General features: G+C 36.7%; 2 protein-coding genes across 2 annotated transcripts in view; one reads left to right on the top strand and one right to left on the bottom strand.

Annotated features, from left to right (window-relative positions):
- KCND2 (potassium voltage-gated channel subfamily D member 2) overlaps positions 1–17,020 on the top strand; it is a 501,311-nt gene that overhangs the window by 392,150 nt on the left and 92,141 nt on the right. The gene's annotated exons all lie outside the window — the stretch shown is intronic.
- Positions 2,330–6,561, bottom strand: LOC135273992 (importin-7). The gene has a single exon (XM_064374023.1). It carries the CDS (start codon positions 6,485–6,487, stop codon positions 3,371–3,373), a length of 3,117 nt encoding a protein of 1,038 aa, XP_064230093.1. The 5' UTR covers positions 6,488–6,561; the 3' UTR covers positions 2,330–3,370.

Genomic DNA, 17,020 nt, shown 5'->3' with positions numbered 1-17,020 from the left:
TTTAGGGATTAGCAGAAAATCTTTTAGAATGTAGAGGACTCATTTTTGGTGACAGCAAGACCTGAAATGGCTAGAGGAGCTGACCCACTAAACAGTGGTGTGGTGTGATGTAGTGTGTATGTGTGTGTGCGTGTGTGTGTGTGTGTGTGTGTGATGGGGTCTCACTGGCACTCAGGCTGGAGGGCAGTGGCATGATCTTGGCTCACTGCAACCTCTGCCTCTTAGGCTCAAGCAGTCCTCTCACCTTCAGCCTCCCGAGTAGCTGGGACCACAAATACACACCACCATGCCCAGTTAAATTTTTTTTTTCGTATTTTTCGTAGAGACAGGGTGTTCTGCATTACCCAGGCTGGTCTCAAACTCATGAGCTCAAGTGATCCACCCTTCTCGCCTTCCCAAAGTGCTGAAATTATAGGTGCGGGCCACCGCATTGGGCCCCTCATTATAATTCTTCCTCGTGGAAAAGAACCCTCAGAGACAGTGGAATAAAGGAAAGATATGAAACCAAATCTTAGCAACTCTGGGACTTAGATAAAGGGCCACTCAGTGATCTAGACTGGACCTGAGAGATGGCTTCATTAGTTCATCTGTTCCCTAAGAGGCAATATCTTAACTTTGTTCCAAAGCATGTGTTTGGCATCTGAAAGTCTTAGGACCCTGCCTCTGCAACTAACTAGCTATGTGACCAGGAATATGCCAATTGGCTCATCTGTAATGGAAGAACAATAATATTATTCACATCATAGGTTTATTGTAGGGATAAAAAGGAGATGTTGTTCAGCATCCATTTAGTCATAAAACAAACAATAGTTACATACCTACTATGTGACAAGTGTTATGCCAAATACTGAGGATACACAAAACTTGAATTCCTGATCTCAAGGTCTCAGTCCAGAGGGATTGCTGAGAGGCCAGTGGATAAGCACAATACACAGTGAGAAGGGGTACAGTGTAGACAGAGCATTATGAGAATATGGAAGAGAAAGCCATTAATTTTGCTTGGAAAAAGTTAACAAACAGCAGGCTTGTTTACCCACAGGGAAAATTGAAGGCATGTTTCTGAGTGTTTCGCTCTACCCAGCTTTAAATTGTGGCTTAAATGCATTCAGAACATGTCCAATTCTGTGTTCTCTCTATAGTGTCTCTTGTATCGTTAGTGCTTAATAAACGTTTATTCTTTGCAGTGATGATAATGACCCTTCCTATTGTTTGATTACTGGGAAAGCAGGGGTGGCTGAAATCCCACGTGGTTCTTCAGCCAGTTTTTTTTTTTTTTTTTTTTTTTTTTTTTTTTTTTTTTTTTTTTTTTTTTGGGAATAACTAAAACCTTTATTAGATATGATTTTTCATTAACAATAATGTGAAAATTAGAATTATGAATTCAAAAAGCAGTGAAGTCTGAAAATTTAAAAAGTAGACTAGGTATTAGGGGACAAAAGGTAAAGGAAGACGAGAATGTTTCTTTAATATTCATTATCTCCCCTCTGTACACAATGTTGCATATATACAACTACTTCATTTTTATTGACTTTATATAATAGTGTAATCCCCTTAAGCAACCTAGGGTATACAGTCGGTGTCCAACTTTCAGGGGGTGGGGTGGGGGGGAGTAGAAACACACTTGATTAACAGTTTTCACCCACACATTTTAGATAATTTTTTTTCTTTTTTTGCCAAGATTTTAGTAGTAAATTCATAAATATAGGAAGTACTTTCACTCCTTCAGTGTTAAAATAGAAAACCAAACAGTGCCAACAATAGTGGCTTAATTATTGGTATACAAGAAAAACATAACACCAATGGGTTTTCTTAATTATGCATTTTAAATATCAGTATGTGCATTTGTTTTTACAGTTATTATAAATGTTCTCATCTGTTTTAGACAACAGCTTGTTAATAGTTTTGGATCCATTAAGATGTTGCTTTTCAATTTGAAACATTTTGTGTATACATGTATATAAAAAAATAACCCAATGTATGACTCATCTGACAAATGTTTAAGATCAATAAAGGCTTATTTTTCAACATGCAGTTAGGAAGAGAGGGAAGCAAGCCAACCTCTCTACACTGTCTTTTTGCTGGCTTGTTTTTCCAGTGGTATCAATAGTGGTTTTTGGAGGGAACCATGTGCCTTCAGCCTACCTAGTTAAGATCAGATACCACAATCAACAAGAGGGGTAGAAGAGATGGGGAAGGGGGAGTGGGTAAGTGTTAAATATCAATTTTTTTTAAGTGTGCATTTTGTACTCTTTCTAGGTACAGTATTAAAAATAGGCCAGTGAGGAAAAAATTGTTATAATTAGGAAAAAACTGTAATCAAATCAAGACATAATAGCCGAATTAAGCTCTTTTAATAGATTGCATATATAGATGTTTAGTCATACTCTTAGATCAACTCTTTAAGAGTAGAACTTTATATCCAATTTACATGCTCTAGATACCACCTTTCTTATTTTTTACAGTAAGGTCTGGTATTCAAATACCCACTGGTACACTGACAGCTTTAAGAAAAACAGGACACAGAGGGAGTTGTCATTTTTAGCAGCAATGAAATACCACTAACCCCTTTTTACATACCGAATTCAAGTCACTATCAGAGGTGAGTGCACCACAAAGTCACCAGGTACAAAATTGCTAGTTCATTTTTAAATTAATAACTTGAAATTACCCTTGCCCCCCACCCCATTACATCTTTTTATAAACAGCAAACATTTTGCTATTTTATACATAGGCTAGCAGGCTTGTTTCAATATGAAAGTGCTAATTCATTTACAGATTTTTATAATCAGTTATGTAGTGCTACAATAAATGTCCAATAATCTACATAGGAACAATGATGAATGAAAAATGAAGAATTGAATAAGGCTATCAGATTACCTTATCTTATTTACATATAAAGAATAGATACCCAATGGTAAGGAAGAGACAGAAATTGGACAAATACTCATAGGTGTAAAAATTACATCAACCTTTGAGCTTTATACTGTAAATGAGACATTTTAAATAGTCCTGTAGCCCATGCCTATTTTTTCCTCAGAAAAAGAAAAGCTGCCTTCATGACCTCCCCTCTTGTTTCAGATTTCCACAGTGTCACTTTGAAGCTTCAGAGTCAGGATCTTACTTTCTTCAAAAAATAAAGAAAATACGCCCCCTAAGGTACTTCCCATCCCCTCCCACCCACAAAATCCCGCTGGTTTCTTTTCCAGTGCCAGGTTGCATGATCAGGTCCCATCTCCTGGGGTTGTTGGCTTTTTCTGTCCATCTATTGATCATTAGTATAGAATAGATAACATGAACCAGTTCTGGAACCACTACTAGGAGGAACACAAGCTCTTCACTACAATCACACAGCCGGAAAGAAAGAGATAACTCAATTCATCCCTGGTGCTGGGCCTCCAAAATTGAATGAACTTGGCACAACTGGAGCACTGAATTTGTATCCTCCATGCTTCTCAATCATTTTGGATTCATGGGCTGCTCTTCTTTGATCGGCCAGAGTTGCTATGTCTTGTAACTGTTTTCTTTGTTCTTCATTAAGACCGTGAGTCAGAGCCTGATACCACACAGGATTACGATTTTGAATAGTTTGAAAGATAGCTTTAAATATCTGATACTCATCAACAGGGTTATCTTCGTCATCAATGATTGTGGAATAGCCTTCCAGAGCAGTCTCTTCAGCATCGTCTTCTTCCCAATCTTCATCATCTCCATCTTCACCTGCCTGCTTAGCCAGAATCTCCAAATATTCTTGCCCATCTTCATCAATATCATCTTCATCACTTCCCAGTTCCTCAGTTTCATCATCATCTTCAGCTTCATCGTCATCATCACTGTCATTCTCGTGTTCTGCATGGCAGGCATATGCTCTTTTTAATCCATTAAATAAAAGGATAAAAGCTGGCAAAATCTGTCCAGAAACCTGATTTAAAACTTGGGGTATCTGTTCCATATCAATAAGAGCACAAAGTCCAAGAACACACATCTTTCTGTCATGAAGCCCCAAGAAACAGTCAACATCATTAAGCCACTGTGTAATAAAATGATTTGTAACTGGTTCAACATTATTAGGGAAGCGAAGATTCTCTAAGGTATTGAGTAGTAGGTGTGGATTATAATACAAAGCTGCAATTGCAACTTGCAGACACATAGTTCGAAGTTCACTTGTCTTAACCTCTCTTGTCAGTCTTTCTAAGGCTGCTTCCACGAATAAGGGAATGCACTGGTCAATGCCACGCCCTTTGCACTGCAGAATGATGACCTCTAACAATTTTGCTGCATGACATTCTGCATCTTCTCCTGCAACTCCTGTAAGAACCTTTTTGCACATACTGTATATCATTTCAAGATACTTGGTATCAGACAGAAGAGTGTCTGTATCAACTGTTACATAGTTATGAAGGAGGGGCATCATATCTGTAAAGTAATCAAAGCCATCTTGCTGAAAGACTTCAAATACAAGGGGCAGTAGCTGCCACATCTGTGGAGACACTTGTTGACATGTCAAACTATGCGCTAAAGAGAAGATCTCCTCATAGAATTCTAAGACATGCTGTTGTAAAACAGTACCAATGACTTGTAAGCAGATTCCCTCAAGCTGTTGGGTTATCTCTTTATGATCTTCAACTACACTAAGAAGTGTGTCAATTGTATTCAGAATTCCCATAGCAGTAACTGCTTTGTCATCACTACCTTCTTCATCTGGCCCCGTCTGGATTACTTGGTTAAATGTCATTGCCAAATGTTGTGTCATTTCCACCGCAATAGGAGTAACTTCTTCACTATATTCACAGATCATTTTCTGAATTACATTGGTAAGGTCATCATTTTCTGTTTCTCTTATAATATGAAGAAGAGCCTGCATTACAGGTCTGATGAATGGTGTGATATATTCTTTAGCTTTTTCTTGATTGCTGATCAATACTTGAAGGGCAATGGCAGCTTCCACTTTCACAGGCATTTCTCTATCATCAATCAGACATCTTCTTGTTAGCTCTAAGGCTGTTTGAAGGTTCTGATCACTTTTGAACTTCACTTCACAAAAATAGTGAAGCACCCAGCAAGCCCTTGCTCTCATGTAGCCTAGTTCACTGCTGAAGAGAGGGAATACATGATTCTGCAACATGTATTCCATCTGATCTTTATAGATCTTTTTCTTCAGAAGTATTTCAGCTAAAGAGCCAATCATATGCAGGGCTCCATCTTTTTTTCGAGGGTCAGCATTTGGTTCTGTAAGAATCTGGTAACAAAATCCCATAGTCTTTTGCAGTACCTCTTTCCTCTTACTACAGGCTGTAAACAAAAGTGTCTGGGCAGCAGTGGTAGGAGAAATGAAATCTTCAAACACATCAAACTTCATGCGTATATATTCGTAAGGGTCTTCTTGCCAAAGTTCTTCATCAGCATCTGTATAGCACATCAATGGAAAAATAACATCTTGGATAATGCCTTGTATATGGGGCTTCAGATTCTTCCAGGTGAGAGCATGAGAAACTCCTTGATTAATATAATTTAATGTCTGTTGTAAAACTCGAGGAGCCATATATTGCTTCTCCTTGTACTGATATAACACCTTCAATAAAACTTGCTGGACACCAACAGCAAATGCCTTCAGAAATACTTCAGCAAATTCATTATACTCTTTGGAAACATTGCCAGGGCTTCCATATCTTTCAAAAAGCCTTGCTAAAATATGTAAGGCCCACTTCTTGCATTTCCACCATGGTAACTCAGGCCGATCATCTTCTTCAACTTGAAGTGTTTCATTAGGTACATCCCTGTTCACAACAGTCTTTAAAATTTCTATCCATTCTGTCAGGTTCTGTTGATTTATCAGTTCCAGTGGTAGTGTATACTGAACAAGAGCATAGAAGATCTTGAATATTTGTTTCTGGATGAGGACAGACTGATCAGACTGGTCAGAAAGAAGCTGGATAAAACGATCCTTTAGAACTGGCAGAAAATGCTGCATTGCTGCTACCAATGGACTCCGCTCCTCTGGTTTTTTATACTCATAATTTTTCACAAGCTGATAAAGGCAAAGAAGAATTCCTAGCCAACAAGCACTGTTATCGGACTGAAGATAAAAGCCAATTTTGTCCACAATGGCAGTCCAGCGGCTTGGATAATCATGTTTGATGATGTGATGAATGCATGTAGTAAGCTGTACCCTGATGAGCTCAGGAGAATGGATAATGGCTTCTACAATATTTTCTCGAATACAGTGGCGATCTTCTTCTGGAATAGTATAAGGGGATATATCCCCTGGTGTTGTTTCTCGATCAGGCCAATACTGTGTTATCATATTTTTCAAATAGATAACACCTGCCTGTCTCACAGGTAAATCCAGCTGTTCTGACATAGTAATCTGGAGCAGTGTTGAGACAAAATTCAGAGACTTGTGTGCTTCATTGAGCTGGCGCTCCGCGGCCTCACGCAGGGCTGGATCCATGGTGCCCCGCAGGGCCTCGATGATGGTGTTGGGGTCCATCGCAGCGCAGACTCGGTCAAACCCGGGGCTCGGGTGCTACTGGGCCAGTAATAGCGCCACTCACTGCGCACATGGACAAGCCGCGCTCCGCAGCGGCAACCGGCGCGAAAGGTTTTTTTTTTAATTTTTATTGCATTTTAGGTTTTGGGGTACATGTGAAAAACAGGCAAGGTTGTTGCATAGGTGCATACGTGGCAGTGTGATTTGCTGCCTCCCTCCCCTTCACCTATATCTGGCATTTCTCCCCATGCTATCCCTCCACAACTCCCCACCCCACCGCTGTCCCCACTCTCCCTGCCAACAGACCCCCGTTTATAGTGCTCCCCTCCCTGTGTCCATGTGTTCTCCTTGTTCAACACCCGCCTATGAGTGAGAACATGTGGTGTTTGATTTTCTGTTCTTGTGTCAGTTTGCTGACAATGATGGTTTCCAGGTTCATCCATGTCCTTACAAAGGACGTGAACTCCTCGTTTTTAATGGCTGCATAATATTCCATGGTGTATATGTGCCACATTTTTCCTGTCCAGTCTATCATCGATGGGCATTTGGGTTGGTTCCAGGTCTTTGCTATTGTAAACTGTGCTGCAATGAACATTCGTGTGCATGTGTCTTTATAGTAGAACAATTTATAATCCTTTGGATATATGCCCAGTAATGGGATTGCTGGGTCAAATGGAATTTCTATTTCTAGGTCCTTGAGGAATCGCCACACTGTTTTCCACAGTGGTTGAACTAATTTACACTCCCACCAACAGTGTAAAAGTGTTCCTATTTCTCCACATCCTCTCCAGCATCTGTTTTCTCCAGATTTTTTAATGATCGCCATTCTAACTGGCGTGAGATGGTACCAGTTTTAATAACAAGTTTCTCCTAGTTGTTTCTTCCTAGAATGACACCAAGAATGCAGGATATTTGATACTGTCAATGAGAATATATGTTTTCTACAAAACATCAAATAACATATCCATAGTCATATTTAATTAAACAGGTATTCGACTGGAGCGACATAAAACTTTCAACATAAAACAGTTTGCGAATATGAGGAGTAATAAATACTTGTATCCATTGCTGGCTAGCATGTTAATTGGTGCAATTTATATGGAAACTAATTTGGAAATATCAATCACAATTAATGATTTACAGAATCTTTGACTCAGCATTACTAATTCTAGGGATGTATTCTGTAGACATATTGGCCATTTGTGAAGTAACATATGTATGAGAATATTTACTGAAGTGATTATAATAGTAAAAGGTTAAAAACCACATAAATATTCAACAAAATGAAGGAACTGGGTATCAAATTATTAGATACATTTTATGCATTGTATATGTAATATATGTTCAAATGATTACAATGGAGCAATATGCAATGGTTAAAAAGAATAAGACAGCACAATATGTAGTGACAGTGCCAAGCAAATCAGCAAAGTGCACAATTGTGTATGTAGTACATAATCATTAGTGGACAGAGATATAGATATTTAGATATAAATATAAACACAGCTATGGATATGGATATACACACATACATTCATATGGATCTTTTATATAAATAAGCTCTCCCTAAAAGGATACACAAGAAATAATTACAATGGTACCAGAGAAGGAGGTGAAATACAATATTCCCTTATTATACACATCCGTGTTCTTTTTGAACATGAAATTATGTGTATGTATTACCTACTCAAAAATGCATTAAATGAATCTAGAAAATAAATATCTAAAACATGGACTATCATCCACAATCATATTTATAATTGTCTTGGTGGAAAAGATTCTTCTAAATTCACAAGGGTCATACATGTTAATTCATTTTTATATTTATGTTGGGAAAAGTTTAAATTTTTTCGAAAGAGAGAATTTTTTTTAATTCTTTAAATTACTCTTTCCCCCATGAAGTAAATAAACTTTAATTACTTTACACCGAAAGAGGCAGCATCAGCTATAAAAAAGGGATGAATCCTATATTTGATAGCATAAATGAGGCATAATAATCAAAAAAAAGCTTTTGAAAAGAAGAATGTTTGAGCTACAGGATCCTTGGGATGCCAGCAGTAATTTACACACCATTGCTTATTCAGGGTTGCATTCCTAATTACTCCTTGGTAAAAAAATAATTATTATACTGTAGTGATTACTCCTTTCATCGCAGAAGAGAAACAATGCTGATATAGGCAAATCTTAAAGAAATAGATCTCTAGTTTGTTGACAAAGTTGTTTATATACAGTATTTTAAGGGAAATATATTAATAGCAAAAACATATTTCTTAAAGAGCATTAAGCTTTCCAGCAAACCCTTGTGCTCAAGTATCTCAAGAAAAATGTACATAAACCAAGTCAATTTTCAACGTGATTCTAGGTTGTTCATGACCTACTCAGACATTTGCGAAAGCACCTTTAAAAAGCAGTGAAGTAAAACTACTTAACTGTACACTCAAAAATGATTTAAAAGAGGAAGAAAAAAATTGCCTCTTTAGTATGAATAATTTATCTACATTCTAGTTTTAAAATCCTAAAAAAAAATAACTATCATTTTTCTACAATAGTAACTAAGATTATCTACATCTATATTTCTAGTCAATCTATTCAAATAGGTCAAAATTAAAGAAAAAAAGCCATGCCTTGATTGCATACACTCAAACTACAAGCCTTCCTGAGTTTTCATTTGTTTAAAATTATATTTAGTTCATTCTTTTATAGAAGTATTGTAACCAAGTTGGGAAACTTTTAGTATTCTATCAACTCCTTATCTTCTTATGCATTATCTATATTATGTATTTAATACTGAAAGAAGTTTTATACTAGCACATATTCCTTTTCATGGCTGGCCTAGTGTTCCTGGCCATTAATTGTAATATACTTATAAATACAGTTTTTTTTTTAACATTCTAAATTCAGGAGGTGGAACATACTGAAAATACTTAAGGATATACTCTAAAGGCAAATGTATGTTTGTGCTTTTTAGATTATGCATAGCACTGCTTTCGTATATTACTGTGGACTGGACTTGACTCATAGATATTTTACCAAATGAACCATGGAAGACTATTTCCTTTCTTCATTCATCACTGTAAAGCAAATGTCTAAATCGGAAATGGTAGAAACGGATCTTTCATTATATTTTTAGATACACAGAGCATACTGAGATTAAGTATTTAAGATTCATATCCAAGTGTATGTATAATGTGCTTTAATAAGGTCATGAATAATGAAGTAATTTTATACAAAGTGGAAAACCTGTGAAGTGTAGCACTCAAGTGATATTTATCTATGAGGTGTATCCATTTTATGGTTCTCTTTTCATAAATTTCATTTCCACTTGTGGAGTCGTGTCATACACAGCCTAATTAATATGACTTATCCTGTGGCTAAGCAGGGATGTTTTTCACTTTTCCTTTTTTCTTTCACCTTGTGCAAAATTATTATTCCCCTCAACACCTCATTTATCTCTCACATCCACCCTAGGGAGTCCCTCGTGCAGAGCGACTAGGAGGTGTATAAAGGGGAACAACAATCTGGCAGCCTCATCATAAAATGTGATATGTTAGCTATTTCTCTTTCCAAGGGACCTATCCAGCTGAGACTGTACGAGGCCTCTGGGCCACACATGCAAATAAAGCAAACTCAAATCCCAAGAAAACTTTTTTGGGAAAAAGACAGAGGAAAATAGCTTTGTAACAGAACTTGCTTAAAGAGGGGGAATATAATTCTGCTTTAGGGGAGTTATTCATGTGGAAGAAATAAACAGCTACAGCCATGTGTCAAGAAGCTACATTATTACTGAACTAGATATGCATAGAAATGGAATTAAGTTCCTTGCATTCTTTTAAATTTCTTCTCCTTCTTCTTGATGGATTGTTCATTTCCAATAAATAAACACTAGTTTTTAAAATTTTGTCAAAAAGAGTAAAGAATATTTTGAACCCATGTTATGAAAAATAAACTGATGACTTACTCATAACAGATGTGAAAACAGGCATATATATATATTTTTTTTCTCTGCCATTATGATATTTTCTCTGCCATTATGATACTGACCCTCATTTGGGTCTATAGCTGGCTCTTGGTAGGTAGAAAAGTTTACCCTTAGGCCTCTGTCATAACAGGGTCTAGTTCTGCACAAAAGATTGAACTATTTGTGTACATACTAGTGTGAAGTAACCTTATTCCTAGGGCCTTCAAAAACAGCAAATTGAGGCCAGGCAAGATAGCTAATGTCTGTAATCCCAGCACTTTGGTAGGCCATGGCAAGAGGATCACTTGAGTTCAGGAGTTCAAGACCAACCTGAGCAACATAGCAAGACCCCCACCTCTACCAAAAAAGAAAAAGTTAAAATTTAGGGGACATGGTGGTGTGCACCTGTAGTCCTAGTTACTCCACAGGCTGAGAAGTGAGAATCACTTGAGCTCAGGAGGTCAAAGCTGCAGTGAGCTGTCATCATATCACTGCACTCCAACCCGGACAACAGAGTGAGACTCAATCTCAAAGAAGAAGGAAGAAGAAGGAGAAGGAGAAGGAGAAGGGGAAGGGGAAGAAGAAGAAGGAGAAGGAGAAAGAGAAGGAGAAGGAGGAGAAGGGGAAGGAGGAGAAGGAGAAGGAGAAGGGGAAGAAGAAGAAGAAGGAAAAGGAGAAGGAGAAGGGAAAGAAGAAGGAGAAGGAGAAGGAGGAGAAGGAGAAGGGAAAGAAGAAGGAGAGGGAGAAGGAGGAGAAAGAGAAGAAGAAGAAGTAGAAGAAGAAGAAGAATGGGGAGGGGGAGGGAGAGGGGAAGCAGAAGAAGAGGAAGAGGAAGGAGGGAGGGGGAGGGGAAGGGGAAGGGAAAGGGGAAGGTGAAGAATAAGATGGAGAATAAGAAGAAGAAGAAGAAAACTCATTCTAAAGGATGTTGCTAGTATTCATATATAAACTTATTAAGAGAAACTAACTGGCCTGCATGCTAGTTAACCTAATAATTAATCCACATTACCACCAGAATTTGATTAATACATCTAATCAATCCCACATGAAGAAAATTGCCTATGGGTTCCCGATATTTCAGGCAAGAGGTATTTTTTTCCAGAAAGGAGGTTTACCAGTAGTGATAGTTTTAAACTCCAAGTGAGCGAGAAATTGAGTCTGCTCTGTTCATGCTATATCTTCAACATCTAGAAAAATCTCTGTCTTTGTACTCTTTCATGGATTACATGCAATCCACCATGCAGAATAAGCCCCAAAACATGAAAACCGATTAGTTATTTCATTGTTTTAATCAAATAAACCTAATTTGGCAAATGTTTATGATATACATGTCTACTAAGTGACATGGGGTTTAGGCATAAATGGTAAGCAGTTCACATATGTGATTGAAATGAGCACGAATTTTTTTCAGTTTTAGAAAATTTTATTATATTACATATTTGATGATGTTTCCTCTCCCCTTTACAATCTCATATATATATATATATTTTATTGAGTTTTAGGTTTTGGGGTTCATGTGAAGAACAAAAGAACCAAACTTGTTTGTTTTTAATATTAGTCTTCCTTCATTAGACCAGTTTTCTGAGCTTTATTTTCCACCATTACTCTTTTCCATAACACTATGTGAAAATGAAATCACCATCCACATCAGCAGCACCATCTTGAATACTAACATTCAAACCTTAAAAGAAAAAGGTCCCAGTTATTTACTTCCAAACAGCTAGTTATCACTTGACATATACCCAGCCCCAACATGCCAAGGACTGATACTCATTCTCTTAATCATTATTATAATCATCTTACTGCCTTACATCAAAATACTATTTAACAAGTCATACATGCATTAACTGAAGATGCACTTCTTCCACACACCCACATTAATTCAACAGCTATGATGCATATGGTAGGTATTGTGGGATTGATCTACACCAGCAGGACTGTGTTGAGTTCTGAGAAAATACAAAGAAAAAAGATGAACAAAACTTCCTTCAAACTTAAACACCTAGGAAGGATAAAATATATAAACGAATTTGAAACTTACTAACTTTCTACATAACAGTCCTTGATATATGACTAACTGAATAATACTTTTTTTTAGGATTAGGGAGCTAGAAAACAAGACTGTACTGGGTACCTAAAATTCAAGGGTCAAGAGTTTTAACAGAGAAGCAGCAAATATACCACCAATGGAGGGAATAGGAGAAAGAGAAATCATCCAAACTCAAGCGACTTCACAGTCTGCCTCTGGTTCTGCCATGTCTTCATTTGTGCAAAGTTACATAGATGGCATGTCTTTGGATTCTACCTCTAAGATGAATGGATCCCAGCTATCATCCCACAACAGGCCTGAGAAGGGAGAGCTCCCTCTTCCAAACCCTATATTAACTTTTACTATGAGTCAAAATTCTGCTGGAGATAACACAACCATGTGGTTTCTTTGACTAGAGTCCTTAATCTAACAAACAACAATATCAAAGGCAACATCTGGAAGGAAATACTCATGTGTGGAATTATGTGTCATATTTAAATTCTGTGTATACAATAGTAGAAAATCACTGGCAAATGCATGGTTGCCTCATACATTTACATTGCAATTGTGTACGTTATCTTTGATTAAGATGTTGTGGTGTTCTTTCCATACCATGAGTAGAAAATAGTAAGTAAATTTGCAATTGTCCTCTTACACCAATCCAATGAGTCATTTATAGTTAAACATAAAACTATAGCGATCCCTAGGTATACATGAGAGATTGTTTCCAGGAACCCCGCGTATAACAAAATCTTCACATACTGAAGTCCTGAGGTTGGCCCTGCAGAACCCCACAGAACCTGCCTGTAAGAAAACTAGGGTTTTACCTCCCACAAATACATTTTTTCAATTATTGTGCTTTATCGAAAAAAAATAGACATAGAAGCAGACCCATGTAGTTCAGACCTGTGTTGTTCAAGAGTCAAATGTAATTAAGGAAAATATAGCAAGGACGATTACTTTTAGATTTTCTGGTTGCTGCAGAGACCAGTAATAATACTCATCACTTCCAACGACACACAGATTCTGTAGGTTCAGTGTGGGTGCTATGTTATGGGTGGGCATGGTTAATACATTTGTTACAAGAAATTAATAAGTTGTTATGATTTCCCTCTTCTGCAACATATGGGCATGACTTACTGCTACTTTCAAATATATTATCCAAATTCTACTATTATTTTAAACTTGGTAACTGATGTCCAGGAAGAAAGCAACTTTTGACTCCTATCATTAGTTCTGAAGCCTTTCTTTCAACTAAAAGTAGTTACCAGTGTACATCCAGTCTTATGACTAAAATGCATACATTCTTTCCTTTTAATTTTCAAAAGAGAAACAATTATTATATAAAGAAAGCTTCCTAATCAAGAAAAATATCTTTAGCTAAAACAAAAGTGAATGTGGAAAGGAATCTTCAATTAAGAACGGATCATTTATTTTTCCTATATATTATTACATCCTAGCTCTTTCCAGTCGGTTGGATTTCAATAGAAATAACTTTTATGTTAAGTTTGTTTAGCCTTAGTTTGCTATAAAAACATAAACCATGCCATTATTATTGATAAGGATAGGGCAGCCAGGATGGTCTTGAAAACCCATTATATTTAAATGTGCAAATGCATATTATATATGAATTAAGGCTTGCTTATGTCCAAAAGTACCAATGGTTTTAGTACAAAGTTATTAATGATTTTTAGAAAGACTATGTTGTATTATAGCATGCTCTGTAGTTTCAATCAAGGAATACAATGCTCTTGGCCTCAGTTAATGGTTTATTTGTAAGAAATATACTCCTATTAAATAGCTTCTCTCTATCCCCAGCATTTAAAAAGAAACTATCCAATAGGTTTTTTTTCTAAAAATTGAGATGGGTAAGAAAAAGAGTGTTAAATATTATTTTATTTAAGTCCTATCTTAAATGAGGAAATTTCTCAAATGATGTGTAGATAAGGCTTTTATTTGTTTATTTTGATTTTTGATTTTTATATATTTAGGGGAACAAGTGCAGATTTCATACATGCATGTATTGTGTCGTGGGGAAGTCTTGGTCTTTAGAGTACCCATCACCAGAATAGTGAACATCTTACACAACAGGCTTGCCATCTCAAGCTAAACAATGATGTGGAGTACAGGAGTGGAATAGAGAGTTGACTCTCCTAATCACCCAAGTAGATCATCTGTATGGTTCCTGGAAGCTGAGACCAAAACCTCTATTTTTCTAACACTTTATAGTCGAGAAGGAGTTGAACAGTTATTTTTTAAAATAATAAAATATTCTAAGGCACTGTTAGTCATGATACTCGTGGTCATAGGCTCCTGAAGCTTAGAGGATAAACTCACCTCAATAAAAGAAAAACGGAGGCCAGGTGTGGTGGCTCACACCTGTAATCCCAGCACTTTGGGAAGCTGAGGCAGGTGGATCACCTGAGGTCAGTAGTTCGAGACCAGCCAGGTCAACATGGTGATTGGAAACCCCGTCTCTACTATAAATGCAAACATTAGCCAGGCATGGTGACAGGTGCCTGTAGTTCCAGCTACTTGGGAGGTTGAGGCAGGAGAATCACTTGAACCTGGGAGCAGAGGCTGCAGTGAGCCAAGATCGCGCTACTCCACTCCAGCCTGGGCAACAGAGCTAGACTACATCTCAAAAAAATAAATAAATAAAGAGAAGAAAGGAGAGCAGGAGGTCTGTGAGATATACTCAGGTTTTCAGTGAATGGCACTATACACATTTCTGAGAAAATTAAATAATACGATGAAGACTCTCTTAAGAACAACCTACTCTGTGAGTGGACTTTAAGCTTTTGCCCATTGTTAGGCTAGTGCCTGGAGTGTTAAAGGATGGTTAAACATGCTATGGCCAAAATATGTCATTTTGACATTAGAATAACATTGAGCTACAGGTATTTTTAAACAAAAACAAAGTACAAAAAGGGCTCCATGAGTATCCCCTTTTTCTTCCTGAAAGCAGGATATGAAACCAGAGGATGTCCTTCCTGTACCAGAAGGAAACAGTTTTTTTCCATAAGTGCCTTTCCATTTTCAACCTATTATAAAAGTATTTAGCTTTTGCCAGTTCTTTGGGTCTTCATTTCCTTACGAGGGTGCCCATGTCACACAAAACTTATATTTAGTAAATGTGTGTGCTTTTCAACTGTTAATCTGTCTTAGGTCTGTTTAATTTTTAGTCCCAGCTGAAAAACCCCAAGAGAATAGAGGTAAAATTTTACCTCCCCTATAGTGTTCATCCTTGTCTACACAATGTTTGCCAAATATGGCATACATTTTTACTAAAATGTAATTGCATAAGTATTATAATCTTCTCCTAAATGCCTCCGAGCATTTAGAATAGTATTATTTGCAATCAGAGAAAAAAAATCTCATTATAACAATTATCAACTTTATTATCAGAAAGTTCTGCATAACTAAGCCACATCTATATCCCAGCATTTCTCTCAAATGAACAAGGCTTCAATAATAAGATTACATTCAATGTTTTGTGACACAATTCTACACAATGACTCTCTCTATTGTGTGTCTCTGCAATAGCCATGCTTTACAAAGAAAATAAAATGTATGTATTATTTGTGATGTGTGAGGCGAAGCACACTTAAGTAACATTTTAAATAGAATATTCTTTATTTCTTTATTTTTGGTTCCCAAATAAAAATGAAATTATTCTTCAAATTTTCTTTGCCTTTATTACTTCACATAACTCAACCACATTCATAAAATGTGGCTTAGGCACCAAATCAATTACCAAAACAAAAGCACCAAAGGAAAAGATTTACCTGATCCTGATTTCTGTTACCGACTCATTTTCTTCAATAGATCCCAGAGCTTTTTAACTCACTAAATGACTGCGAGCACACTGGTCGATTCATCTGAATGCTTTCAAGCTAGGAAAACATTTCAACAGAAGTTTGTAAGGGTCACTAAGCAGGAATATAGCAAGAACTATTTATTGATCCTCAGCTCTTCTGCACAGGTCTCCAAATTCTCTGGGCCTGACCTCAATTGCAACACAACAGGCCCTTCTAGGCAAACATCTATATATAGTATGATCTGGAAGGGTAAATTTGTGCCATGTAGTGGTACATGGTAGGTTGAACATAATTTAATTTCTTCCTCTTACACGTTCTTGAGGCATTTTCTTAGTACTCATCTTATTACATATCTTACTGCCAGAATTCACTCAACTGATTAGATTAACAGCAACAACAAAAAAGAGGTTACAGATGAGATTGGTTTATGAGGAGTTGAGCAATCAGCAATAAAAAGACCAAATTAACAAAAATGCAGGGATTTTTTTCATAAAGTGACATTTATGCCACCCACCTGCTTTAGTTTTTTTAAAATAATAAGATAACTAAAAAGATGACAACTCATGACAGTCTTCCAATATTATGATGGTTTTGCCAAACTATGATAAATGGAACCTTAAAAACTTCAATTTTTTAACTCTCACTTTTTAAATTTACTGAATTATTTAATTATAGGCTAGGTATAACAATAAAAGTACAAGATATAAGGAAAAATAATAATAATT

This window comes from Aotus nancymaae, unplaced genomic scaffold, assembly GCF_030222135.1.
Source record: "Aotus nancymaae isolate 86718 unplaced genomic scaffold, 86718_ANA_hifiasm-v0.15.2.pri h1tg000002l, whole genome shotgun sequence".
In the NCBI taxonomy this organism is placed as follows: Eukaryota; Metazoa; Chordata; class Mammalia; order Primates; family Aotidae; genus Aotus; species Aotus nancymaae.
Note: the sequence above shows the minus strand (reverse complement) of the source record. Positions and strands in the feature narration are given on the sequence as shown.

Bases quoted from the DNA above. Each gene is read 5' to 3' on its own strand.
- LOC135273992 (XM_064374023.1), bottom strand. From the start codon at position 6,487: ATGGACCCCAACACCATCATCGAGGCCCTGCGGGGCACCATGGATCCA.